Source organism: Polyodon spathula, chromosome 2 (assembly GCF_017654505.1).
Source record: "Polyodon spathula isolate WHYD16114869_AA chromosome 2, ASM1765450v1, whole genome shotgun sequence".
NCBI lineage: Eukaryota > Metazoa > Chordata > Actinopteri > Acipenseriformes > Polyodontidae > Polyodon > Polyodon spathula.
This window is the reverse complement of record NC_054535.1, coordinates 89,508,544-89,534,014: the sequence shown is the minus strand read 5'-3', so window position 1 is coordinate 89,534,014 and position 25,471 is coordinate 89,508,544. Positions and strand designations below refer to the sequence as shown.

Genomic DNA, 25,471 nt, shown 5'->3' with positions numbered 1-25,471 from the left:
TGGAAGATTCAATATTGCCGGGCACGTATTGTGACAAGTGGAAGATTGTTTACCTCACAACAAACGGGGGAACTGAATTAAGTACTACACACATTCCTTTGAATTTAGGACGAACCAATTAAAACCATAATTTTCTTATAACAAAAGCCCTTTAAGGGTGCTTAATACAGGTTTGAGTCCATTGCTGGGTAAGAGAATTGTGGCCGCTGGTCGCGTTAGACAGGTAGTTGCTTAATTCAGTTAAATAAAAGCACAAATATCATTGGGAGGAATTTAAAGTGGTCACTTAGACCAGGTTGTCGCTCAGTATAGGTGGTCGCATGAGCAGGTGTGTGTGTGTGTGTGTGTGTGTGTGTGTGTGAGTGTGTGTGTGTGAGTGACACACAACGTATTTTTTGTACCTGTTGACAGTATATACAATAGGTAGAACTTTTTTTGGATGGTCGATAAGACCACAACTTTTGATACACTGCAGTTGGTATTAGGCGGCTGAATGAAAATAATATTAATAATGGATCCCCACTTAAATATTTTAGAGAGAGAGAGAGAGAGAGAGAGAGAGAGAGAGAGAGAGAACAGGGAAGTTTATAGTACACTACAGTTCTCACTACAGGCGCTAGAGAAATGTGTACTATAAACTTGCCTGTGCTCACTTTGTCCTCTATTTTATATATATATACTATAAACTTGCCTGACTTTGTCCTATTTATTATATATGGTTATTTATATATATCATAATATATATATATATATTATATATCATATAATATATATTATTCGATAAAAACCCGTGCGTTATTTCGATACACGAGTAAACAGGAGTATATATATATATATATATATATATATATATATATATATATATATAGATATATATATATATTTAATTTGGGGCATGTTATTAATACCCAAGTGGTATTCATTTACCTTTCGTGGAGTCACAGCTTCTTCACATATTCCAAATTGGACTGTTATTATATTTTTTAATTTTATTTTTTCACACAAGTGCTTTATTATTTGTATTTATTTATTATTATAAATTATTATTTACAGTTTTAAGTGTCCTTCCATTTTTTACATTGAAGCAGCCCTTATAGAACACTAACTGCAATGATATTGCCACTCCCTCACATTCCAGAATCTTTCTACTTTTTTAATGCAAGCAACCTGTTACTGTTGCTCACCTCTGGGCGTGCTGCATTGACAGTGTGATAGGTCACTACAAAAAAAAAAAACTTACAGGATTAGAACATTTTCCAGGCTTCTACGGCAGTTATTTTCAGAGTTTCTGACCTTTCAGTTTGGTACACTGCAGTTCTGAGAATGCGTTGAGCAAATAGCAATGTATAGTCATGTTTGTGCTGTTGAATTCTATTTGAAAACAAAGTTTTTCTCAATGGTTTAGTTGTCCAAACTTTTCAGAATGTTTTAGGTAAGTGAACAAATATTTGCTATACACACTATAGATGTGTAATAAATATTTGTAACTGATTTGCCTAACTATACATTCAATATATGTACGCTATGTTATTGTTTTTCTGAACAATATTTATATTTATTTTTTTAATGTAGCTATATTTAATTTGAAATATAGCTACATTAAAAACACACGTTTATTATTATTATTATTATTATTATTATTATTATTATTATTATTATTATCACAGTCAACAAAATGACTAGTTAAATAAAATTTATTCTGTTCGTTAAATATATCGAATGATAGTACTTTCGCGAGGGAAGTTGGTACCTCTGAGACCATTGAATTTCTCGCGTCTTGAGCGGAATTACCTTAGGTCTTCAAAAAGTTCAGCAGTCAGAATCAGCTGCTTTGTCACGGCAGAAGCGTCTTATCCTCAAAGAACGCCGTCTTTATTTGCTTTCTTATTCTCTACGTGTTTATGGCATTGTGATATTTAATGGTATTGACTCGTACATGATCACATAAATTACAGCAAAACTTTAAGAATACTATCTCCCCATCCTCATGGAGTGAAGTCACATGATGAATAAACTCGGAAAAAAAATGGACATGGTATTCTTCAATTACTATACACTTAAATGTGTGTTTTTGACTAATGTGCTGATTACAATTTTACAAGTTTCAAAACGCTTCAGATGATTTCTGAAATGGTCATTTTTTTAAAAGTGAAATAAAACAAAAACCATCAGTGTGAATATTGTGATTTTTTTTTTTTTTTTTTTTTTTTTGTATGTTTACCAGAGAATTTATACGTCTAAATAATGCATGAAGATAGTTCTTCACTAATTGCTAGTATTCAATTATACGACGACTTAAAAACTGTAAAGTTTATGAGCAGCACTCTCTACAGAGGCAGAATCGCCAGATGCCTGCGTCGCCCGCCTGCCCTGTACCAGTAGATTCACTGGTGCCCGGGTAAACTCTGCACTAATGTGACATGCATTTTTACAGAGGGAAATCAGAGACTCAGCTGCAAGACAGTCACAAATGTGCTTATGGTAATGCTTTGTAAGAATGGTCTCAAAATAACAGGTTTACTTCGAGAGGCTGGAGTCTCAATTTTGAGATTCATATTTATGATAATAACTTGCGAAAGTTAGTAAACTGTGTGTGAAGGTTGTTGCCAGTTACTGTGAAAAATGCGTGCATGTTAGCCTTAGAGTGAATGCTGACCACTAGTATTCTTAAATCTGTCATTTTCATTTTCAGAGGTTTTTTTTTTTCTAAATAATTATACTATTAAGGCATTTGGAAAATGTTAACTTAATTGAGCCTGACGCTGCTGGTATAACTGACACCTGACTGAAGGCTGTTTCTTGCAAAGTGCTTTAATGTGTTGTCCTTGGCAGGAAATTATGTTAGTTCTTGCAGTTAAAGCTATTTGAAATACCTTTTAAGGACAGACCTATTTAAGCTCTTCTGTACAAAAGCAGTATGAAAGTACAAATAACAATGAACTAAAATTAATTTCTTTCAGATGCTTCAAAGTATGGTGCACATACGTTATATATTGTATCCCTCTTGATAAAAACAAACCTTGTGTTTTTTCCTTACTGGTTCTGCTTTTACATAAAGGTACTTGTGCTAAACAGGGTTTTACATTCGTGATCTGCAATAACAGCACGCTAATAAAATACCTGAAAAGCAATATTTCCAGTGGGAATACCATAAAACCATTTCAATAAATGAAATGTACATTTACAATACAATCATCCATTACAGACTTATTTGTGTGTTGCTTTTATGGATCAGCATAAGCATTGTAGGAAAAAATTCAATGGTTTTAGTCTATTGGAAATCTGGGAGGAAACACACTTATTAGGACACAAATAAATGCTGCTATGCAGACGATTGGGGTTCAGAAAGTCTGCTATAAGTGTTAAGTTGTGGACGAGTACCTGCCCTGAGCTTTTTATTTATACTTGGTGATTATTACTTAAATATATGTAAGTAGGAATTCCCAAACTAAATTTCTAGACTGCTGTGGCTTGTAAAATCAGGTTGCAAGCACAGTCACCACATAGATAATGATGAAAAGAACAACATCATTAAAGAACATCTTTTTGAGTTGTCATGCAGCACTACACAGCTAAAGATATACCTTACAGGACTTTCCCCTACATACTGTTATAAGGGACAGTATTTGCCTCAAATGTAGTGTGGAGGGCTTAGGAGAGTGCTGTCTGCCAGAGTCTCCCTCCTGCTCCCTGTCAACAGGCCAGATAATTGGAGTGCAAAACTGCTTTTGTTTGGCTAGCCGTATCTGGTTGCCAATCGAGTGGAGAGCTTCAATAATTGATACAGTAGACAACAGAGCAGGCGTAGGCACAGCAACCCCCTGCTCCCAGCCAGTGAGTGTGCCTGCCTGTCTGCAGGACAGCTGTTCACAGTGTAATCCAAAGACGGTGGTGTTTCTAGGGAGATTGCTAATCAACCTGTTGAAGCAGTGGCTGTTTTTTTTATGACGATGATGCCTGTATCCTTTCAGGCAAGGCTATTGGGTTGCGTGTTCTAGTGACAGATTGGCTGTCTCCTAAGGTGAATTTGTTTATCTACAACAAAGGTGTTTTTTTTTTTTTTTTTTTTTTTTTCAGTTTATTCCACTGTCAAGCTCAGTCTTTACTCCCTCCTGCCCTCTTTATCTCCCTCCCTTTGTCCTTGATATCTTCCTCTTTCTGCCTGTCTCTCTCTCTCTGCTTCACTATCATACTTGCTTCTCTGGGGCAACCTTCCTCTCTTGTACCCTCCTGGCCTAAATCCCCCCCCCCCCTTTTCACTGCATGCTTAATTTGCGTATTACTGCTGTACCCCTCTTCAGCTTCTTTGCTGTTCTATTAATGGATGTGTCCAGAGCAGACGACTAGACTGCAATGCTGTTGAAGTGTAACAGGTATTCACTTTTGTGTTATTTCAAACTTGTGGTGTTCAAATTAACGCTGTAAAGGTTTAAAGGTGTAATGGGAGGGAAAACCAAATCATTGTAAATAAAACATTGAGAATATTTTAACTAACAAAAAAAAAAAGTCATTTTGAATTTCTTTTTTTAGTCTTTAGAAGTTAAAACTGCAGCACTGGCAGTTCTCCTTTAAACTACTTGACGAGGCACGGTGTTCATGAGGGGATGGCTTTAAAAGGAACATTCTTGTATTGACTGTTTTTTTTATTACATATTCACATTTTGGGAATAAAAAAGCGGATGCCTACTGTTTAGCATGACGTGGTATTTTAAAACAGATTAATGTGAAAGCTTTACTAGGTTCCTGTATTTCTGTCATTCTTTCTTGAATTGGTAATTAGCCTTAAAGTAGTTTTTCATTTAGGTATCTGGTGACTAATGCTGTCTGTCTCAAATCAGTGTTTGTTAAAAACACTTACTATGCTGTTTGAGCCATATGATGTTTTGAACTAATTCCACAAGCTGTGTAGCACAGTACAGTAATATCATTTACACTGAAAGATTGGCTTTTTGCAGAGCTAACAAACATTTCATACATAACTTTTTATTTATTTATTTTTTAATATTGTGTTTATCCACAATATGACCTTTTAAGGCTAGCTATGGTAACTTAGTATACTCAGTTTAATTAGAGTGGATATACTTTTTAGAGAGAGCTGTCAGAAAACACATTTCCCTACACCTGACGACAATGTTGGTCATGCGCTATGCCTGTGAGTAACCAAAACTGGTTTGGTGCCCACAACCCTGACGTGATAAAAACGAAATGCATCTGTTGTAGCACAGCACACAACCCTTTAAAGTGTACCTGAACGTATCTTGAAAGCAAGTACATTTACATTGCTTTAGAACCTGTATTGATCCACACGTTTTGACAGCAGTGACCAGACTGGATTGAATTTTGTTGGTGGTAAAGTTTTCTGTGTGGCAGGATTGAATTACGTGAGTACAGTCAACTCTCGATTTATCTGGGGTAATTTTGGGGGGGGGATTACACGTATTAAAACATGGAAAATGCAAAACATATTAAAACGCATTAAAATTATTCTAGTTCATTAAAATAGTCAGTCACACTTGTTTTTGTTTAATCGATTGGCTTTCCTTTTTTTGAATATTTGTCCGTAGCACTTGTAGAAATAGTTTGTCATTCAAGGGGGAGTCATCTTGCTGCTCTGTATAATCCAGCAGTGTTTCAAATCCTCGTATGTTGCGTTTGTCATTGATTTCCTCGTAGACAAACTGCTTGAAGAATCAGAGCTACTTGCGTAGGAAATTAACTCCTCCTCCCCCTTCTTTTTTAAATCACGAACCGTCTGTTCACTAATTCCACACTTAAAGTTGTTTAGCAGAACTGTCTGTTTTCAGCTTCTCAACTATTACTTTTTTTTTTTCTTCCTAATCATCAAAACCATGTGTTTTAGGTTTACTTGCAGATCATATTTGCGTCCACGACGGCGCTGGGTGATTGACATTGATCTAATAATAGAAACAGCGCATGTTACCTTTTTTTCTGTCACGGATAATCGACAGTTGACTATTTGACAAGACAGCTATAGAAAGTGACTGTTTCTATCAGGTAACTAAGAAAAACAGATATTGTTTTCTAAACAGTGAAATAATAAATACTATTAAATGGTATAATACTATTTATTTTTTTATATCATATTTTATATAATTATTTATTTCAGCAAAAAAGCATTGTCGATTGTTTCGTGTGCAAAAACACACAAAATTTTGCTGACAAACTTGTGATCCCGAATAACTTGAGCTTTAAAGCCAATTAAACGAGAACTAATTTTTCTTTTACCATACCATTAATAAGTGTCGAGTTACAAGTAAAGCGAATGGTGTAGAGGTAACTGGGATTGACTGTGTATGTGTGTCTGTATGTGTTTGTGTGTGTATATAGATGTATATATACAGTGGCTTGCAAATGTATTCAGACCCCTGACCAATTCTCTCATATTACTGAATTACAAATGGTACATTGAAATTTCGTTCTGTTTGATATTTTATTTTTAAACACTGAAACTCAGAATCAATTATTGTAAGGTGACATTGGTTTTATGTTGGGAAATATTTTTAAGAAAAATAAAAAACTGAAATATCTTGCTTGCATAAGTATTCAACCCCTGTGCTGTGGAAGCTCCCAGTTTGCACCGATGAAAGAAATTGCCCTAATGAGAACACAGTTACCTTACCATTGACCTCTGCCTGTGAACCATTAAAGTTGCTGTCACATTTTCTGGATAAAAACCCCACTGTTGAAGGATCATTGGTAAGGCTGTGAATCTGAAGGAAAATGAAGACCAAAGAGCATTCTACAGAAGTTAGAGATAAAGTAATACAAATGCATAGATTAGGGAAAGGGTACAATAATATTCAAGTGTTTGGATATCCCAGTGAGCACAAATAGAGTGGCAGACATTGATGTAGCAGCAAAGGTCATCCAAAATGATCTAGACAGCATTCAGAACTGGGCAGACACATGGCAAATGACATTTAATAGAGATTAGATAAAGGGGCATTCGGAACAGAAAATAGGCGGCACATTTTTACACCAAGAATCGTGGGAATCTGGAACCAACTTCCCAGTAATGTTGTTGAAGCTGACAGTCAAGAAGCTGCTTGATGAGATTCTGGGATCAATAAGCTATTAACAACCAAATGAGCAAGATGGGCCGAATGGCCTCTCACTTGTAAACTTTCATTCATGTGCTGTGTGTGTGTGTGTGTGTGTGTGTGTGTGTATGTGTATATATATATATATATATATATATATATATATATATATATATATATATATATATATATATATAATATAGGAGAGGGAGAATAATAGATGGGCTTCAGTGAGTTGCAGGAAAATAATTCCATCTAGGGTTTATGTAACGTCAAAAACTACGAGACCGTTGGGTTGAGTAGTTTATAAACTGCCTATTTTTTATAATAAATGGGTATTATCTGTAATAAAAAAAGACAATAAACAGATGTTAAGGTTCAAATTGCATTTAATGAATAACATAAATTAAGTCAATATTAAATCTTAAATACGATTTTTGATAATTCAGGAACGCTAAATTAAATTGGGTAGATATTGAACTGCAAAAAATAACATATCTTTTAAGGAAAAGGTGTTTCAGTGGGGTTTGCTTTTGATTTTTTTTAGTCACTGTCAGAGTTGGAGATTATTTGTCTCGTTCGCTTGGTTGGTGCTCCCCTTGGTGGACAATGATTGTAAATCTTCAGAGACAGATTTGTTAAGTGCCTGAAAACCACAAATTGTTGAGTGATTTAAAACGAGACATTTTGTTTGAAAGTGGTCAGGGTGCACAGGAGTTAAATATGGGTCAAAGGTCATGTATAATCTTCTAGACCAGTGGTGCACAACTCGGGTCATGGAGGGCTGGTGTCCCTCCTGGTTTTTGTTCTAACTGTACCCTAAATTAGTTAATTGGACCAATTAAGCTTCTGATAAGGTCCAGTAAAGTACTTTAGGGTGCAGTTGGAATAAAAACCTGCAGGGACACCTGCCCTCCAGGACTGAGTTGTGCACCACTGTTCTCGTCAAATGTGCCATTTCGAATGGCGCAGGATGCAAATATAGCCTTCATCCATGTATTATATATATTGTGACAAAGTCCGGGGAAAGATGATAGAGCGTAGATATATAGGACCATGAGTAACGCGTAGCTTCTACCCTCTATAACAAGTACAGAGAAAATATGTAGTCCTGTGAGTTTCTTAATGAGGCAGTAGTTAGTTGGTCTGTGGGAAGGCTATGTTTTGTGTGTAGTCCTGAGAGAAAAAAACTAAAGAAAAAAAGGTATAAAAGTTCAGCTCCAAAAGTTAGGACTTTGTTTTGTTTTGTGTTACTGCGGTGCTCCACTGTAAAAAGGGAATGGACGCTGTGACAACCTATTTGCTATCGTGAGCTGTGTTTTATATTGAAATAACACAGTGCTGCTATAATTGTGGGCAGGTCCCTTCATGAGTTGGAAATGAGAACAACTCTATCTTGGAATTTTCTTTTCCCCACAACCACTTACACAGCACAGACGTGTTTTGTTTTTTTTATGTGTTTTTCTTTTTGTTTTGTGTTTTGGTTTTTTTCTCTTTATTGAATGCAACATTAATCCTAATAATAATACATACAAACACAACATGTACAATGTGAAAGATGTCTACTACACAAAACGAAAGCAGGTACAAGTTCCTTCCTTGTGGCAAATTTTAGACAGACCATGTTTGTCACACAGACTAGTGTGTTTCCACACAGAGGTAATATAGCTTACACAACACTTCATTGAGCTTGCGCTGGTACATCAGACAGTATATGCACAAGCCAAGAGATGCTCCAGAAGAATGATTTTGGACTTAGCAGAGTGGCATTATGTAAATGTTGGGACGCATATGGATTATTATACAATTACCAAATACATTCGGAACAGCAAGGAGGGATAGTTTTATTTTTCATGTAGTGCTGTGTACCCTTGAATTGACTCGTTCATTAAAATAATAGTATTGCTTCACTATGGCTGTTTAGCAAGTGCAGTTACAGTTTTCCAACGGAAGGGCAATACTAAGATAACACACTCTCTGTAGCAAGGGTGTATTTTCCATTCACTAGAACATTTTCCATCGTGCCATTAATTTGGGCAGCTCTGAATGCCAGGTGTAGAGCAGACAATGCTCCCTGGACCATTTTATATTTACAGTACTCATACGATTCACACAATGGACTACATGAAGAAAACATTATTGCTGAATTGGAAAGGTTTTTGGAGCACAATGAGCACTTTGTTCATGAATTGCATGCACGTACATTAATTATTTCACACATGCATTGACAATTAGTGTTCCTGTCCACCACCACTGTAAACCTGAAACAAAAGGCTACAGTACTGATTCTATGGAGTGCTGTTTATTATTTGCCATAGTTGACGTTGACCAATTAAGTTCTGCCTGAATTTTTTATTAACTAGTAGCATAAGAAAAACAACTTAACACAAATCAGTAAACCAATGCTAGGCCTTGCATGTATATTTGTATACCATTTTAAAAATGTATTTTCGGTATACAACACTGACATAGTTTCCATATGTTACTTAGTACTGAAAGAATTAGCTGTACATTCATTTTAATAAATGCTTTTTATAAATCGCAACCTACTATATTGCATTTCTAGCGTGCCTTTGTGTGAGGAGTTAAAATCAGGCTTATTATATTGTCATGAAGGGTTTTGGTACAGTAAGTTCTGATCATTGTTATATTATACTCGCATCCAATGTGAGATACCATTGTTTTAACAAAGGTTTGTGTTTCCTTGTCAGCTTTAAAGTCTTAAAGCCTTATTTACATGTAGTATTGCAGGCAGGCGCTGGCTGTGTAATGGGGTTTCAGCTCCAGAAAGAGGAAATGCTGTTCACTGAGCCAGCTCAACTGGAATTTGGTGGATCAGTCTGGCTGGACCATAATCTGAGCTGAGATCTCTTATCAGCTACTTCAAGAACAGGGTACACTCCCTACATTGGATGTCTTTTACATAAAGAATACATTTACTTTTGTTTTTTTATTTATCTTGTTTTTTTTAAATAAAGGTATTTCTTCCTCTGTGTATTTATTCACAAACAACTTGATAAAATAAGCATTAAAACATGTGTTGATACAACAAATACTCCTGCTTTGCAGTACGGAGTAATTGATTAAAATCCCTTAATTACAGTTGTGTTCATTTACTAAAACATATTTTCACGTGGGATTGTGGCTGGAGCCATGAATTGAATAAATGATGAATTAAGGCTCCAGCCTGTATTATTGTCTCAGACTGTATTATTGTGAGTTTTGTAGACCTTTTGTTTTGGTCCTTGTTCCTTTTATTTTGTTGATGTGCTTTATTTGTTGTGAATAAACGTGTGCATTTGCACTTCACTGCAGCTTTTCTGTGTCTGTCTCCCTTTCTGGTCAAAGCAGCATTGCCAGTGACACTGTCCTGATATTAAGTGGAGTAAATTCAGCTATATGGCTGATTTAAATGTGAGTGATATTAATTAGTGTGATACTGTAATAGCCAGTGGTTTTATCAAGAGCTAGTCTCCATTGACCGCTATTGTTTTTACATTTAAGAAATCTTTGCTACACAAGCACAGTTAGGCTTCCAGTGTAATTTGAATGTGTGCCCTTGCTATATGTGTCACTGTGAAGATGTACATTGAAGCATAGGTATGTGTTGAAAAAGTGTTTGGTTATTTACTAAATTTTATAAATGTTGAATGTATGTACAAATATTTGTGTAACTAAGTAATTTACTGTTAATAACATTTTGTGCAATTAATCTACTGTTAATAACATACATTAGGTACAGTAGAGTGCAATAAAACATACCCCAGGCTTGTGATCCTGTCGAGCTAGTTCAGTGTATGTCATGGACATGTGTGGAGTATGTTAGACTGGACAAACATTACGTTATATTTCAGTTCTTATTCTGCTGTAGTGATGGTTGATAAATCTGTATTGGACACAAAATACCACATCTTAACCTACGTTGTTGCTGTATAGGAGCCTCTCTACTAGATCAGCTTCAAAACTGTAATTTTTTTTTTTTTTTTTTGTATGTGCTAAGCTGTAGTTATTTCACGGTAAATACATATACAATCAGGATTTAAAAAATATGTATTAAATGCGACAAAAAAATTGTAATTTTTTTTTACAGTTATTATACAACTGTTCCTTAATATTTTTAAGTACTTACCTGAAAAATGGTTCATGCTAAAATTACAGAATATTTTGTTTTTTAATGTCCATCATTGAACTATTATTATTATTATTTTTTTTTATTATTTATTTTTTTTAAACACGTGAAGTTTTCCCTTCATGTACTGGACAGACTACTCTTTAGCAAAAATAATTCCGATCTTTGATGCAACTGGTTTCTTTTTCATTGAAGATGTTTTAAAGAAATTGTGCAACGTCTTCAGTCATTTACCAGAAGCAAACTAAACCAGCTGCCAGGTTCCTACATGTGACAGGCAGTGCGTCAGTAAAGCAAATGTTTGTATTCGTTTTAAGTGTTAAAAAAAAAAAAAAAAAAAAAAAGAGGCTTCACTTATGCCTGTACCTTCAGACCTTAATGGGACCACACAAACAAAGCTGAATGAAAATGTAATGATATTGGACAGGGGAAGTGTTTTTGCTTCATGATATATACAAATGCAGTGATTTTAATAGTGTGTCAAATGGCTTTATGCATTTTTGTTCACATTTGAGAAAAGGTGAAGTGTGATGAGAGATATCCATGTGTGAGAACAGAAGATCTAGTTCTAAAACCAGAATTATTTTGAAAAAAAAAAAAAAAAAAAAAAATGTAATTACCTGTGAATTGTGCTAACTATTCCCAGAGCTGGCAACGGCTGTCATAAATTCTGGTCATTGAATTGAGACGTGGTAGTGGCAGAAGAACTTCTTATCACCAGAGACTGCTAAAAGAAGCCAGTGTTGTGCTGTATAGCCAACATTCATATGTAATTAGTTTAGGTTTACAGCAGAATGATAACAAATTGTATTAAGGTCTGTGGCTCAGAAATGAGACATGCCCTATCTTAATCATTTTTGTAAGAGGAGGAACATATTGAGGTGTGAGGGTAAAGCACATTAATGCTGTTCGAACCTTTTGAATCTTCAACTCAATTGTTTAAGAGGTCAGGCAAGCATTCTGGGAGCTTGAAGATATGTAGGCCTATTATTCCACTTGCCATTTTGTTGAAGGCCTTTTTACAGCCATATACGATAAAAAAAAAAGGTTTTGGTGAAGGTGGTTAAAGATGCTGTTGACACTCACCATATTTAAATATAAACCATAGTATTTAAAATAAGAATCCCTGTTTTATATAAACAAGCTATAACCTTGCTTATCATTTTGGCTGGTATTTCAGATAAAGTGGAGCAAGATGCTGTAAATAGGCAGGTACAGATTTTGTTGTGAATAACTTTGACTTGTATGCTAATAGTGATGTATTATAGGAGCCATCTATTCAGTTTATATCTTATTCAGCTGATTCTGGTATTTCAGGTGATACTGAGGTCCCATACAGTAGAACAATCTCTTTCCAATGGGTATTAGAGGACAACCTTTTGTCAGACTTTCATGAAGAACCTGTTTTGGTCTGTTTGTCATTAGTCGTAAGCAATGAGGGAATAAAAAGGTGTGTCGTATTACTTTAATCTTGCAGGGCCTCTGTTGGCTCCCACTTAATTTATTTTTATTAAATATAAAATAAGAAACAACCTTCTCCTATGTAATGCTTCTCTAATCCCTTTAACGAACATCCTGGCATTGTGCTGTTATTTTCTGACACCCGATCTTTGTTCCTCTTTTGCTTTTATCTCTTTATTGTAAAGTTCGGGATTGGTGGCGATACATTAATTATGCCTTTTTCTTGGATCGACCTCAAACTTGAAATCCATCAAATTAAAGAGTGCTTAAACTTTTCTTCGGGAATTCGGTCTTCCTTAGATGGAATGTTTCCTCTCTTGCATTTTGGAAGTTTTAATTAAAATGTACATAGCAAAGCATATATTTTTTCTGACGTTTGCTTGGTTTTATAGTATACCGGTAGTGATTTATACCTGTGCTTTTTATCATTCTATTAACTATGGATGATAACTTTTTTTGTAATACATACATACTGTTCTTAAATTACATATATCAATAATACCTACTACAATAAGAGTTTTATATTTCCATAAATGCTGCTTTATGTAAGCATTGTAAAACAAAAAGCATTAAAAAAAAAAAAAAAACCTTTATGTGTTGCTAAGTTTAATAAATGACAAAAAACAAACATTGTTACTACTAATCTGTGCACGATTGTCAGACTGACAATTGTTCTGTTTTTGTGTATTGTGAACTAATATGCAATTGGGAGGGAGTGGGTGGTGCCAGACTCTTTGTTGTCAGCTGGGTTTGAACCAAGCCCTCCACAGTTGAGTAGCATAAAAGGCTTCTCAACTAGTCCACTGAGCCACCTACCCCATTTGCTATCTCTCGCTAGAGACACGATTTAGCTACCCAGAGATGTGAACAGATTTTGCAGTATTTTGGGGTTGTTGATAAGTTTTTGTTTTTGTGCTTTTCAGCGGGGATCTGACGAGCTTCTTTCTTCTGCTTTCACTAACGGCCCTCCTACCATGAGCAGTTCTACTCCATCTACAGGTACTGTGAATGTTTCAAGGGGCTTGGGCCTTGATATTTCTTCACCTCATTATCTGTCTGCTAACCAAGAAAAACATGCCTCCTTCACAGTGCATATTTCTAAAACAATTAATTAAAAAAAAAAGGAAGGGGAGATAGATGTGGCCAAACAAGGACTAGAGGGCATATATGAAAGTTGAGGTAAAGCAAACACAGAAACTGCAACAAACATAATTTAGAAAACTATTTTGGTTGTCCTGCTTTAAAGGGAAGTTCCATTATTTCAGTAAATTGAATTGAAATGCAAAGTAAGCCATCAGGAACGTCAAGATTTCATCTCTTTTTGTATTAGTCACTATTACTCACTGTTTTCATAAATAAGTAATATGTATATTACAATTTCAATGCTGTATACATCAGACCTTACACAAACCTGGCAACCATGGGCCTGATTTTCCACTTTGGGCAAATTTGCCCTTGTAATACATCTACTACCAAGAGACAATTTGCCTGTGATTTGCCCTTTTCTGCGGGAAGGTACAGTGGCTTGCGAAAGTATTGACCCCCCTTGGCATTTTTCCTATTTTGTTGCCTTACAACCTGGAATTAAAACTGATTTTTATTTGGATTTCATGTAATGGACATCCACAAAATAGTCCAAATTGGTGAAGTGAAATGAAAAAAATAACTTGTTTCAACAAATTCTAAAAAATAAATAACGGAAAAGTGGTGCGTGCATATGTATTCACCCCCTTTGTTATTAAGCCTCTAAATAAGATCTGGTGCAACCAATTACCTACAGAAGTCACATAATTAGTTAAATAAAGTCCACCTGTGTGCAATCTAAGTGTCGCATGATCTCAGTATATATACACCTGTTCTGAAAGGCCCCAGAGTCTGCAACACCACTAAGCAAGGGTCACCACCAAGCAAGCGGCACCTTGAAGACCAAGGAGCTCTCCAAACAGGTCAGGGAAAAAGTTGTGGAGAAGTACAGATCATGGTTGGGTTATAAAAAAATATCCAAAACTTTGAACATCCCACGGAGCACCATTAAAGCCATTATTAAAAAATGGAAAGAATATGGCACCACAACAAACCTGGCAAGAGAGGGCTGCCCACCAAAACTCACGGACCAGGCAAGGAGGGCATTAATCAAAAGAGGCAACAAAGAGACCAAAGATAACCCTGAAGGAGCTGCAAAGCTCCACAGCGGAGATTGGAGTATCTGTCCATAGGACCACTTTAAGCCGTACACTCCACAGAGCTGGGCTTTACGGAAGAGTGGCCAGAAAAAAGCCATTGCTTAAAGAAAAAAAATAAGCAAACATGTTTGGTGTTCGCCAAAAGGCATGTGGGTGACTCCCCAAACATATGGAAGAAGGTACTCTGGTCAGATGGGACTAAAATTGAGCTTTTTGGCCATCAAAGAAAACGCTATGTCTGGCGCAAGCCCAACACCTCTCATCACCCCGAGAACACCATCCCCACAGTGAAGCATGGTGGTGGCAGCATCATGCTGTGGGGATGTTTTTCATCGGCAGGAACTGGGAAACTGGTCAGAATTGAAGGAATGATGGATGGCGCTAAATACAGGGAAATTCTTGAGGGAAACCTGTTTCAGTCTTCCAGAGATTTGAGACTGGGACGGAGGTTCACCTTCCAGCAGGACAATGACCCTAAGCATACTGCTAAAGCAACACTCGAGTGGTTTAAGGGGAAACATTTAAATGTCTTGGAATGGCCTAGTAAAAGCCCAGACCTCCGTCCAATTGAGAATCTGTGGTATGACTTAAAGATTGCTGTACACCAGCAGAACCCATCCAACTTGAAGGAGCTGGAGCAGTTTTGCCTTGAAGAATGGGCAAAAATCCCAGTGGCTAGATGTGCCAAGTTTATAGATACATACCCCAAGAGACTTGCAGCTGTAATTGCTGCAAAAGGTGGCTCTACAAAGTATTGACTTTAGGGGTGGTGAATACTCAAGTTTTCTGTTTTTTTGTTTCACAATAAAAAATATTTTGCATCTTCAAAGTGGTAGGCATGTTGTGTAAATCAAATGATACAAACCCCCAAAAAATCAATTTTAATTCCAGGTTGTAAGGCAACAAAATAGGAAAAATGCCAAGGGGGGTCAATACTTTCGCAAGCCACTGTATAGGCACATACAGTGCCTATAGAAATGCTACACCCCCTTTCAAAATTTTCACTTTTTGTTGCCTTGATATTTTTTTTCATTTATATACACATCCTACCCCACAACTTCCAAGTGAAAAAAAATATTCTAGAAATTTGTAGAAAATTAATTAAAAATAAAAACTGAAATAGGTTTCAATAGCTTGGTTGGATAAGTGCCCACCCCCCTTGTAATAGCAATCCTAAATTAGCGCAGGTGTAACCAATCGCCTTCAAAATCACACACCAGATTAACTGGCCTCCACCTGTGTTAACTTGTAGTGATTCACATGATTTCAGGATAAATTCAGCAGTTCCTGTAGGTTCCCTCTGCTGGGTAGTGCATTTCAAAGCACAGACTCAACCGTGAGCAACAAGGCATGTTCAAAAGAACTCCGGGACAAAGTTGTTGAAAGGTACAGATCAGGGGATGGGTATAAACAAATATCAAAGGCCTTGAATATCCCATGGAGCACGGTCAAGATGATTATTAAGAAGTGGAAGGTGCGTGGCACCACCAAAACCCTGCCTAGGTCAGGCTGTCCCTCCAAACTGGATGACCGAGCAGGAAGGAGACTGATCAGAGAGGCTACCAAAAGGCCAATGGCAACTTTGCAAGAGCTACAGGCTTATGACCAAGACTAGTCGAAGTGTGCATGTGACAACAATATCCCAAGCACTCCACAAATCTGGCCTGTATGATAGGGTGTCAAGAAGGAAGCCATTACTCAAGAAAGCCCACTTTGAATCCCATTTTGAAGTATGCAAAAAAACACGCAGGAGATTCTGTAACCATGTGGCAAAACATTTTATGGTCTGACAAAACTACAATTTAACTTTTTGGGCTAAATGCAAAGCGTTATGTTTGGCGCAAACCCAACACAGCTCATCACCCAAAGAACACCGTGCCTACCGTGAAGCATGGTGGTGGCAGCATCATGTTATGGGGATGTTTCTCATTGGCAGGGACTGGGGCACTTGTCAGGATAGAAGGGAAAATAAATGGAGCAAAGTACAGAGAAGTCCTTGAGGAAAACCTGCTGCCCTCTGGAAGAAAGCTGATACTGGGACAGAAGTTCGCCTTTCAGCATGACAATGACCCAAAGCACACAGCCAAAGCTATGCTGGAGTGGCCAAGGAACAAAAAGGTAAATGTCCTTGAGTGGCCCAGTCAAAACCCCGACCTAAATCCAATCAAAACATTTGCAGCATGACTTGAAGATTGCTGTCCATCAACGCACCCCAAGGAACTTAAAGGAGCTTGACATTTCTTTTTTACAAAATTGTTCAAATATTGCCAAATCTAGGTGTGCAAAGTTGGTAGACACCTATCCCAATAGACTCACAGCTGTAATTGCTGCCAAAGGTGCTTCCACCAAGTGTTAACTCAGGGGGGTGGACACTTATCCAACTGTGATCTTTCAGTTTTGTATTTTTAATACATTATTTTTTTCTCAATAAAAAACTTTGCCCCTTAACAGTGTAGAGTATGGTGTGTAGATAAGTGGAAAAAAAATCCTCATTTAAATGCATGAAACTCTGAGGCACTTACACAACAAAATGTGAAACAGTTCAAGGGGGTGTAGACTTTCTATATGCACTGTATTGTAAGTGATTTAGATGAGAAGCAGTTCAGCCACAATGTCTGTCTAGAGACAGAGCCAATAATGTGTGGATTGGTATCTTTTATGGGCAAAGTTGAGACCTTCAAGTTAATTTGAGTGGATTTAACACATTACACTGTACGTGGTTATGGTGTCAAACTATCAATCACTTACTGTCTGATATTCAAGCATACAGCTATTTGTATGGCATTATAAAATAGGTATTTTAAATACTCTATCCTGATTGGTCAAAACAGGTCACATGGGGGTGTTGATATTACAGCATATCACCATGGGTCGGCACTTTTTCCCTAAAACGAGCAAATCACTGGCAGATATCCATACGCTAGAATTTAAAAACAAAAACGGCAAACATATTGGAATTTATCGCAATAAACATGACCGACAAGATTTATGTAAATGTTGAACTTTTGGGAAACCGAAGTGTACATGAGATATTGAATAAATCTGTATCGGACACCAATGATTAATTAAAGTAGTGAAAAAAAGCAAAAGTAAGTATTCAAATAAATTCAAAACTCGACATTCTGATAGCTGTTTTTCTCCCTGAACTACGGCGTTTCCCTATCCCCATTTTGAAAATAAATAGTTTAAAAGCTTTCTTTTAAACTTTCAGCTTTTCACAAAAGATTTGAGTCCCTCTTAAAAGAGACTTTGGGGTTAAAATGTGTTTTATTGCTGTTTCTTGACACTGGCCCAGTAGTTCGCCACGTTACCAAGCTGTAAATTGCAGTCAGTTTGATAATTCACCGGGTATTCCATCCACTCCTGTTACTACCCTGGATAACAAAGGATGATTTAAAAAAAAAAAAAAAAAAAAAAAAAATGCACTCACCTAATTCTATTGCAGGTCTTGTGAGGAAGGGTCTGCGTGATTAAAAGGGAGTCTTATTTGTGCTGTGTGATTTAAAGGCAGACTCATTTGTGCTGTGTCATGATGAAAATGGGCAGTAAGATTTTTCTTTAAAATGTAATGAATAAACCAAGAAGTACAATGAGTCAAAACTGCACTTTCAATGGCAATGTTCAGTTCAACAAGTGAAATATATTTTTTAGTTAATGCATTTTTTTTTTTTTTTTGTATGTTTTAAGGGACTGTTTTTTCTAAGGTCAGGCAGAGGTGGAAGGATATTTAATTAAAAAAAAATACTTTTTTGTTAATTAAAACATGTTTGTTTTTTTTTTTTTTTTTTTGGTAATGCTGGTTGATCCATTTTATAAGAGCAATAAGGCATTTCAGGGCTCCAATAGAGTTTATCCTTGTGTCTTTATTTAATGAATCAGGGGCCAGGCATAAATCTCCAGGCTTCATAAAAGCTAATTGCATTGAATTACAATTAGCAGAATACATCATTTGACTGCAGAGTAGTATTGAGCTTGTTAAGTGATCCATGACTTTCAAGATTTATATGAAGAATTTTCCACATGGAGCCAGGTGGATGTTGTAAAGGATTTGGCTTCTTTATCAGGTCACTGAATTTGTTGTGCCCAGTGAGGAGCAGCTAAGCTCAGTTCAGGTCATGTCTGTCTAGTTGTGTTACTGTTCTCTAAAGGTTATGAGCAGTCTGGTCTTAGCTCTGTGCATATAGTTGTATTCAAGAGAAATTTCCTAAATCTGTGCCAAAACGGTTTGATGAAGTCTTTATCAATGTCTTCATGTATTGACTCTCCATGGTACAAAATCTGAACAACAGAGCAACAAGTTAAATGGCAAAGGGATGACTCCTGGCATTACATTTAAAGACTTGTAGCTCGATAGATTTAACAAACCCTAACTTTTCAATTCAGGGATGTTGTGTGTGTAATTTCGGTTTAGTACAGATGACAAACATATTTTAAATTACATTGTGTGTGTGAAAATATAAACTGTTAAGGAAATACAGGTTATGGTGTGCCATCCAATCATTTTCATGAATCTTCTGGCATTACATAAAAAGGATTAAAAAAAAAAACACCAAAAAATGTTATGCTGCAGATTTGAACAAAAAATACGCTTTTAGTTCGTCTAATTTTGGTGTACTACTGCTACTTTCCTGACTAACACGTTTTTTTAATAAAAAACTCACTTTTATTTGAATTTCATGTCATCACCTATAAACACATTCCTGTTCTGCTACAGGTTTAGTCCTGGTTTTGGTGAAAAGCCTTGAGCTAAGTTAGCCACACAGTAGGTCACTTTCTGTTAATGCACACCAGATAGCCCCTGAAATACTGCAATTGGACTACCGTTATATTTATATTGACCTCAATTGGCCATCCTTAAATGGGGTTTAAATAATCTTCATGGTTAGGGAGGTGTTTCTAAAGAATGTGAATGAATCTGCAAGATAGCAGATAAGGGTTGTTTTACATGTACCAAGAATTTCAAAGCATTTAAGCAACTTGTAGAATATAATTCCACTAATGGATTACAATAAAACCTTGCAGGCACAGGCATACAGGTGTGACAACCAAGCTAGAGCATGTCAGTTTATTCCCAAGATATAAAATAGCTACAATAGCCTCTAATAGCTCAGCGACTCAAAAGCCAGCACCGCGAAAATGGGTTTATTCCTCTTAATTAGTCCCAATCTTGATTTATAGAGAGAATTCTTTGGATGAGGAAATCAGACAATGGGCAGTTTTAAGGTATACTACAACTTAACTAGGTTTACAGAACTATACAAGCTATTTTACATTTCATGGTGGAGTACATTCATCAACTTTGTTTATTTTTATATGGTCCCCTATACCTAAGAGTCATATCTTAATCTGAATGTCCAGGCATGTCCAAGCTGTTGGAATGAAAGGCATCAACTTGTTACCAGTAATTGAGTAACGTGGGGTCCAGCTTCTCCTGTGGCAAGCCAGTGAATTTTGCAGTGCTACCAAATTACTTTCTTCCTGCAATAGCAGCATTATGAGTGGTCCTCCATGCAGCAGAGGGTGCTCACAGACATATTAACTGCAATGGGGACTTTTTAGACTTTTTTTATATAAACATGCTTTGCAGTATAATTACCAGGTCCCCACCCTAATCATTAGGACAGGTAAAAGAACAAATGGTACCAGGGATCTCCCCAGGCCTTTTCAGTCTGGCGTGCCGCTCGGCTGAAAAAACCTGATCCACCCATCTTGCAGATGCTACTGTGCCTTTAACAATAAGGATTGATTGTGCTTCTAGCAGACTAGATCAGTTGCACGTTGTTGGGTGAAAAAAAATCTTGGCACCACATGACAGTTGTGTTACGTCTTAAAAAATCAGAGAGTTGAAGGGGCCGGTTTTCTGTATTATGCACTTCGAGAGGCTAAAACATTAAAAATGACTGCTAAAAAAATAACCAATTATTTTCAAAGCAAAAATAGTGACACTGAATGCAGGGGGTCAAAATAAGCAGGCGATCTGTGCAATCTACATCTAATACTATATTTGATCTGGCTACTTTATTATTAAGATTATTTCCGGGTATTATCATTGTCCATTTTTTGTCGTATTATTGTACTGTAAGGCGATATATATAGTACATAATAGCTATACACATGCACCAAAAAAAAGTATTCCTTTTGTTGTGGTATCGTAACTATGTACCCAGGTGCTTGTAAGATATTGGGGTTTAATTTATAGAGGCTCTATGCATTTAAGAAAGAAAGACTGTTGTCAGCTGACATACAGATGCTTCAGTGCAGAGGTGCTGGGTTATTACACAGTGGTTTCATTCAACAGTTATGATGGTGACCAAACGTGTATGAGTGCTGTTGTGTAAAAAAAAATGATTAAAATGAACAGTTGCATTCAAAAAATGAAGAATAGCGAAAAACTAAAATAATCTTAACAAAATACCCTGAAAATTTAACATAAAGAAAACAATTTAAATGAAGCTAAAAAGGAAGTGCAAGAAGAAAGAAAATGTAGAACATAAATCACGACCAGATATAGCCAATGAAAGACAACACATTATTCAAGTTCTTTGTCGTATTATATATTTAAGGTAAGGCAAGTTTACTTTTCTGTTAAAAGTGCTCCCGGCTGTAATAGAGTTCTGCCGCTCTGCTGTACAGACTAATAATAGTCTTTATTTTTATATAGCGCCTTAATAGTGGCCCACCATCAGAAAGCGTCTCACCCGAAAGACAGAGCACAAGGAGGTTATGGCTGGTTACAAGCCTGCTTTTTTAACCACTGGACCACACAGCCTCCTCTAGAATTGTTGGGGAGAACCCTTAGTACCCTGTATGACTCATTTTGGTAAATACTGTAGACAATAAACAAACAACTCTGGATATGATGCAGCAAATAAGCTGAGGTGTAGAGTGCGTCTTGAAACGTTTAAAACCATGAGTAAGTCTAACCATGAAAGGCTTTGCTTTACTGCAAGTCTTGCTTTGTGACTTATGTGCACCTAAGGCAACCACTCTATGAATGTTAGGAGTGCTTAAATTAGAATATGCTCATGTTGTGGGCAGCATCTTAAGGGTTTATTTGGTTGATTACATGATTAAACCAGTTGTAGTAGAGCCATATCAAATGGATCCTGTAACATTTTCTACATTTTTTTTTTTTTTTTTTTTTTTAAACTACCCCTTCTTTCTGGAGGTTTCAGCTCAAGTACCCCTTTACCATTTTCGCTCAGCTGAATGGTACCACAGTTGCCATAAAAGGCAGAATAATCTGATTTAACACATTCAGGTTTGTTTTTTTTTTTTTTTTTTTTTTTAAATATAATTTACGTCACAACAGTTTAGGAATGACGCACTGCTGGTTTAGGACAGAATAACAAACTAATTCTTAAAGTCTTTGGATGCACAAAATCAAGAAACAGGATTTGGAAATCTCTTTGGAAATTTCTCGTTTGCTTTCTATTCGGCAAAGTTATAAATAAATAGTCTGCATTCCTAAATGTTTAGCACGCTAACGTATTTACTTTCTGTCTTGGCATAATTATGTGTGCGATTTAAGATGTTTACAACATAAAAAACATTAACCTCAAGTTAAAACTACAGTAATTAACAACCTTATTAAAGCCAACATAAAAATGATCCCAGAGACTCTCTAGAACTTTCTTTCACATTGCACATTGTGTAGACCCTTTTGTGTTTTCTTTTTTTGTTTTTGTTTTGCAAGTAAAAAATATATCAATGTTTTACTCAACAAACAATAGACAGAAAACAAATTTAACCAGCCACTATTTCTTTGCAGCTACGGCTTAAAAAAAAGAATGGCAAAGTATTAGTATTGTGATTTGATTTATTTTTTAGGTTTACTGGGGCATTTATACTTCTAAAAAATGAAATAAGATTGTGCTTCATTGATTTAGTACTCAGTTGCATGTTATATATTAAAAGAGCAGCGCAGAGCAGAACTCTCTATAGTCAGAATTGCCAGGTGCCTGCTTCACCTAATATCAGAGTGGAAATCTGCTCAATCAAGCGTGCATGCAGGTGGATGATCATTATGAAACTGCTATGCTAACCATTAAGCTGCTAAACAAAAATTTAATATTCATGCAGTGTGGTTTAGAGATAATATATAATACCGTTAAAAAATCAATTCAAGGTCATTATATGTACTTTCCTTTTTATTTTTGCATCTGAGTCGTTCTAGGTCCCTTGAAGTTCCCCCAGTTGAAAAATCCCTGCTTTAATATACTCCTCACATTTCAGGCCAGCATAGCAGTAGGACTGAAGCATTGCACTTTTTGTTTTTACTAGTATTAAAATGTTTACTGAAATGTAGAAACTAGGTGAACGGTGAATTACATCTGGGCAAGGCTGAAGTACTTTTCTTGTACAACTGTAACAAAGACAACCTTTGTGGATCATTAGAGTAGATACATTCGATACCAAATGAGCCAATTTCCATGAAGATCCCCATTTGACCTTCAGCCAAACTCATTTTGGTGATAGTGGCATGTATATAAAGCATGATTCGCAATCACGGCATAAAATGCCCTGCTCCGCGTCACTGACAGGCTGAGAAATGTCATCCAATGCAAACAAGCTATGTTGATTTCTCACTGAGAAATTTCACACCACAAACTCCAGTTTTTTTTTTTTTTTACAGGACAGAGACCTCCTGGTAAATAAACGCAGGTAGTATCCTGTGCTGATTTTAATACGATCTCAGTAGGGCATGTCAGTGTCAGACATCTATTAAAAGTCTGATTTTAAATAAATGTTTGTGTGTTTTATCTACTGTCAATGTATGTGGTGATTTTGTTTACGCACACAACACTTAGTGTGGTTCCAAGCAAACCAGAGACAAGGATTGCACCTCACCCAAATCTTACATGATGTAAACACATGGGTTATATTTTAGAAATGACAAGCTCATATTGTGCCATAACTCCTTGTTTTTGTGGCAGCCTTACTCTCTCAACATGTATTTACAGGTGCATTGGAAGGATCCTGTGGATTCCAAGCAGCATTTATGTCAGATATGGAACATTTCAAAATCTGCCTAACTTTAACCATCCAGATTTCTTTACTTAACACACACAATTTTGTTTTATTTAGTACAGTATAATGTTGTGTTTTGTTTTATTCTAGTTTATTTACTTCACTTTGTGAATTCTGCTTGGCACACAGTGGACATGGCATGATCTGCTATGGGCTGGACTAAATACTGCACTAACTTACTCAAAACAGCAGAGCAGAAAATCAATCTAATATTATATTTAGGCCTATACATGCCCAGTTTTATTTATTTGTCATTTAAAATGCTTTGGAACTATGTGATCAGTTATCCCAGGGCAAGGGTCAGCAACCTATGGCTCGCGAGCCATACCTGGCTCTTCAAGTAACCAGATATGGCTGTCGAGTCTCAAAGTCATTCACAAACACATATTTTAAATTAAATGTACTATTAGCGTCATCACACAGCTACAAATGAGTAACTTGGGATGTGATATCTCGCTTTATTTATTTATTTTTTACATTCACGTACCCACTGCTCTTATTGGTGCTTGTATACGTGGAGTCTGTTTCATCATGTTTTGCAGTAAATACGAGAGATGTCTTGGATGAGTCAACAGATGTCTGTAATGTTGCCCCCCATATAATATATATATATATATCATATATTATATATATATATAGCCCACACACACACACACATTATATATATATATATATATATATATATATATATATATATATATATATATATATATATATATAATCACACAGTACCTTTGCCTTAATAGCAGCCTCACTAACACAAGTCATTCGGTTAACAAGTTTCAGCAGGAAATCGCCTGACATGTCTTCTCAGCTCTTCTGCAGCAATTCCCAGAGATGTAGGACACTTGTGGGTAGCTTTGCTTTGACTCGTCTGTCCAGTTCGTCCCATACAAGTTCTGTGGGATAGACGTCTGGAGACTGGGCAGGCCAGGTCATTGGATTGAATTGTTCTTCACTTCTTCGCCAGATAGTTCTTGCACAACTTTGAGATGTGTTTCGGGTCATTATCTTGCAGAAAAATGAAGGACTGCCCAACTAGCCGTAATCCTGATGGAATGGCTTGCCTCTGAATTATGCTATGATAGCCATGCTGGTTGAGCTTGCCATGGACTTGGTAAAGATCACTCTGTCACCAGCAAAGCAACCCCAGACCATGACACTGCCTCCTCCATGCTTGACAGTGGGAACCACACATGCAGAACTCATGCGCTCACCCTCTCTGTGTCTTACAAATACTTGGCGGTTGGACCCAAATATTTCAAATTTTGAGTCATCGGTCCATAAGTCCGACTTCCACCCCTCAGACGTCCAGTTTCTGTGTTTTTTGGCCCAGGCAAGTCTCTTCCTCTTATTCTGCACTCTTAACAATGGTTTCTTTGCAGCACTTCTTCCAGTTAGGCCAGCTTCATGCAATCTCCTCTGAACAGTTGATGTTGAAACATCTGTACTTCTAGTAGCGTTTAGCTGAGCTTGTATTTCTGGGGCAGTTAATCGCCAGTTTCGCAGACTTGTGACTCGAATGAACTTGTTCTCTGATTCTGAGGTCATCCTTGGTCTGCTTGACCTTGTTTGGTCCTCACGAGTGCCAGTTTCTTCAAATCGTT

The 25,471-nt window shown here is 36.6% G+C and overlaps 1 protein-coding gene across 6 annotated transcripts in view; it reads left to right on the top strand.

Annotated features, from left to right (window-relative positions):
- The window catches only part of LOC121303350 (polypyrimidine tract-binding protein 3-like), a 93,432-nt gene that overhangs the window by 37,769 nt on the left and 30,192 nt on the right, over positions 1–25,471 (top strand). For 5 of the 6 annotated variants that reach the window (XM_041233987.1, XM_041233979.1, XM_041234021.1 and 2 more), the window contains one exon: positions 13,575–13,650. In XM_041233987.1, coding sequence (XP_041089921.1) covers positions 13,575–13,650 — 76 coding nt within the window. Of the gene's footprint in view, positions 1–4,267; positions 4,374–13,574; positions 13,651–25,471 lie in introns of those variants that run through there. The other variant, XM_041234004.1, reaches the window with a different exon arrangement.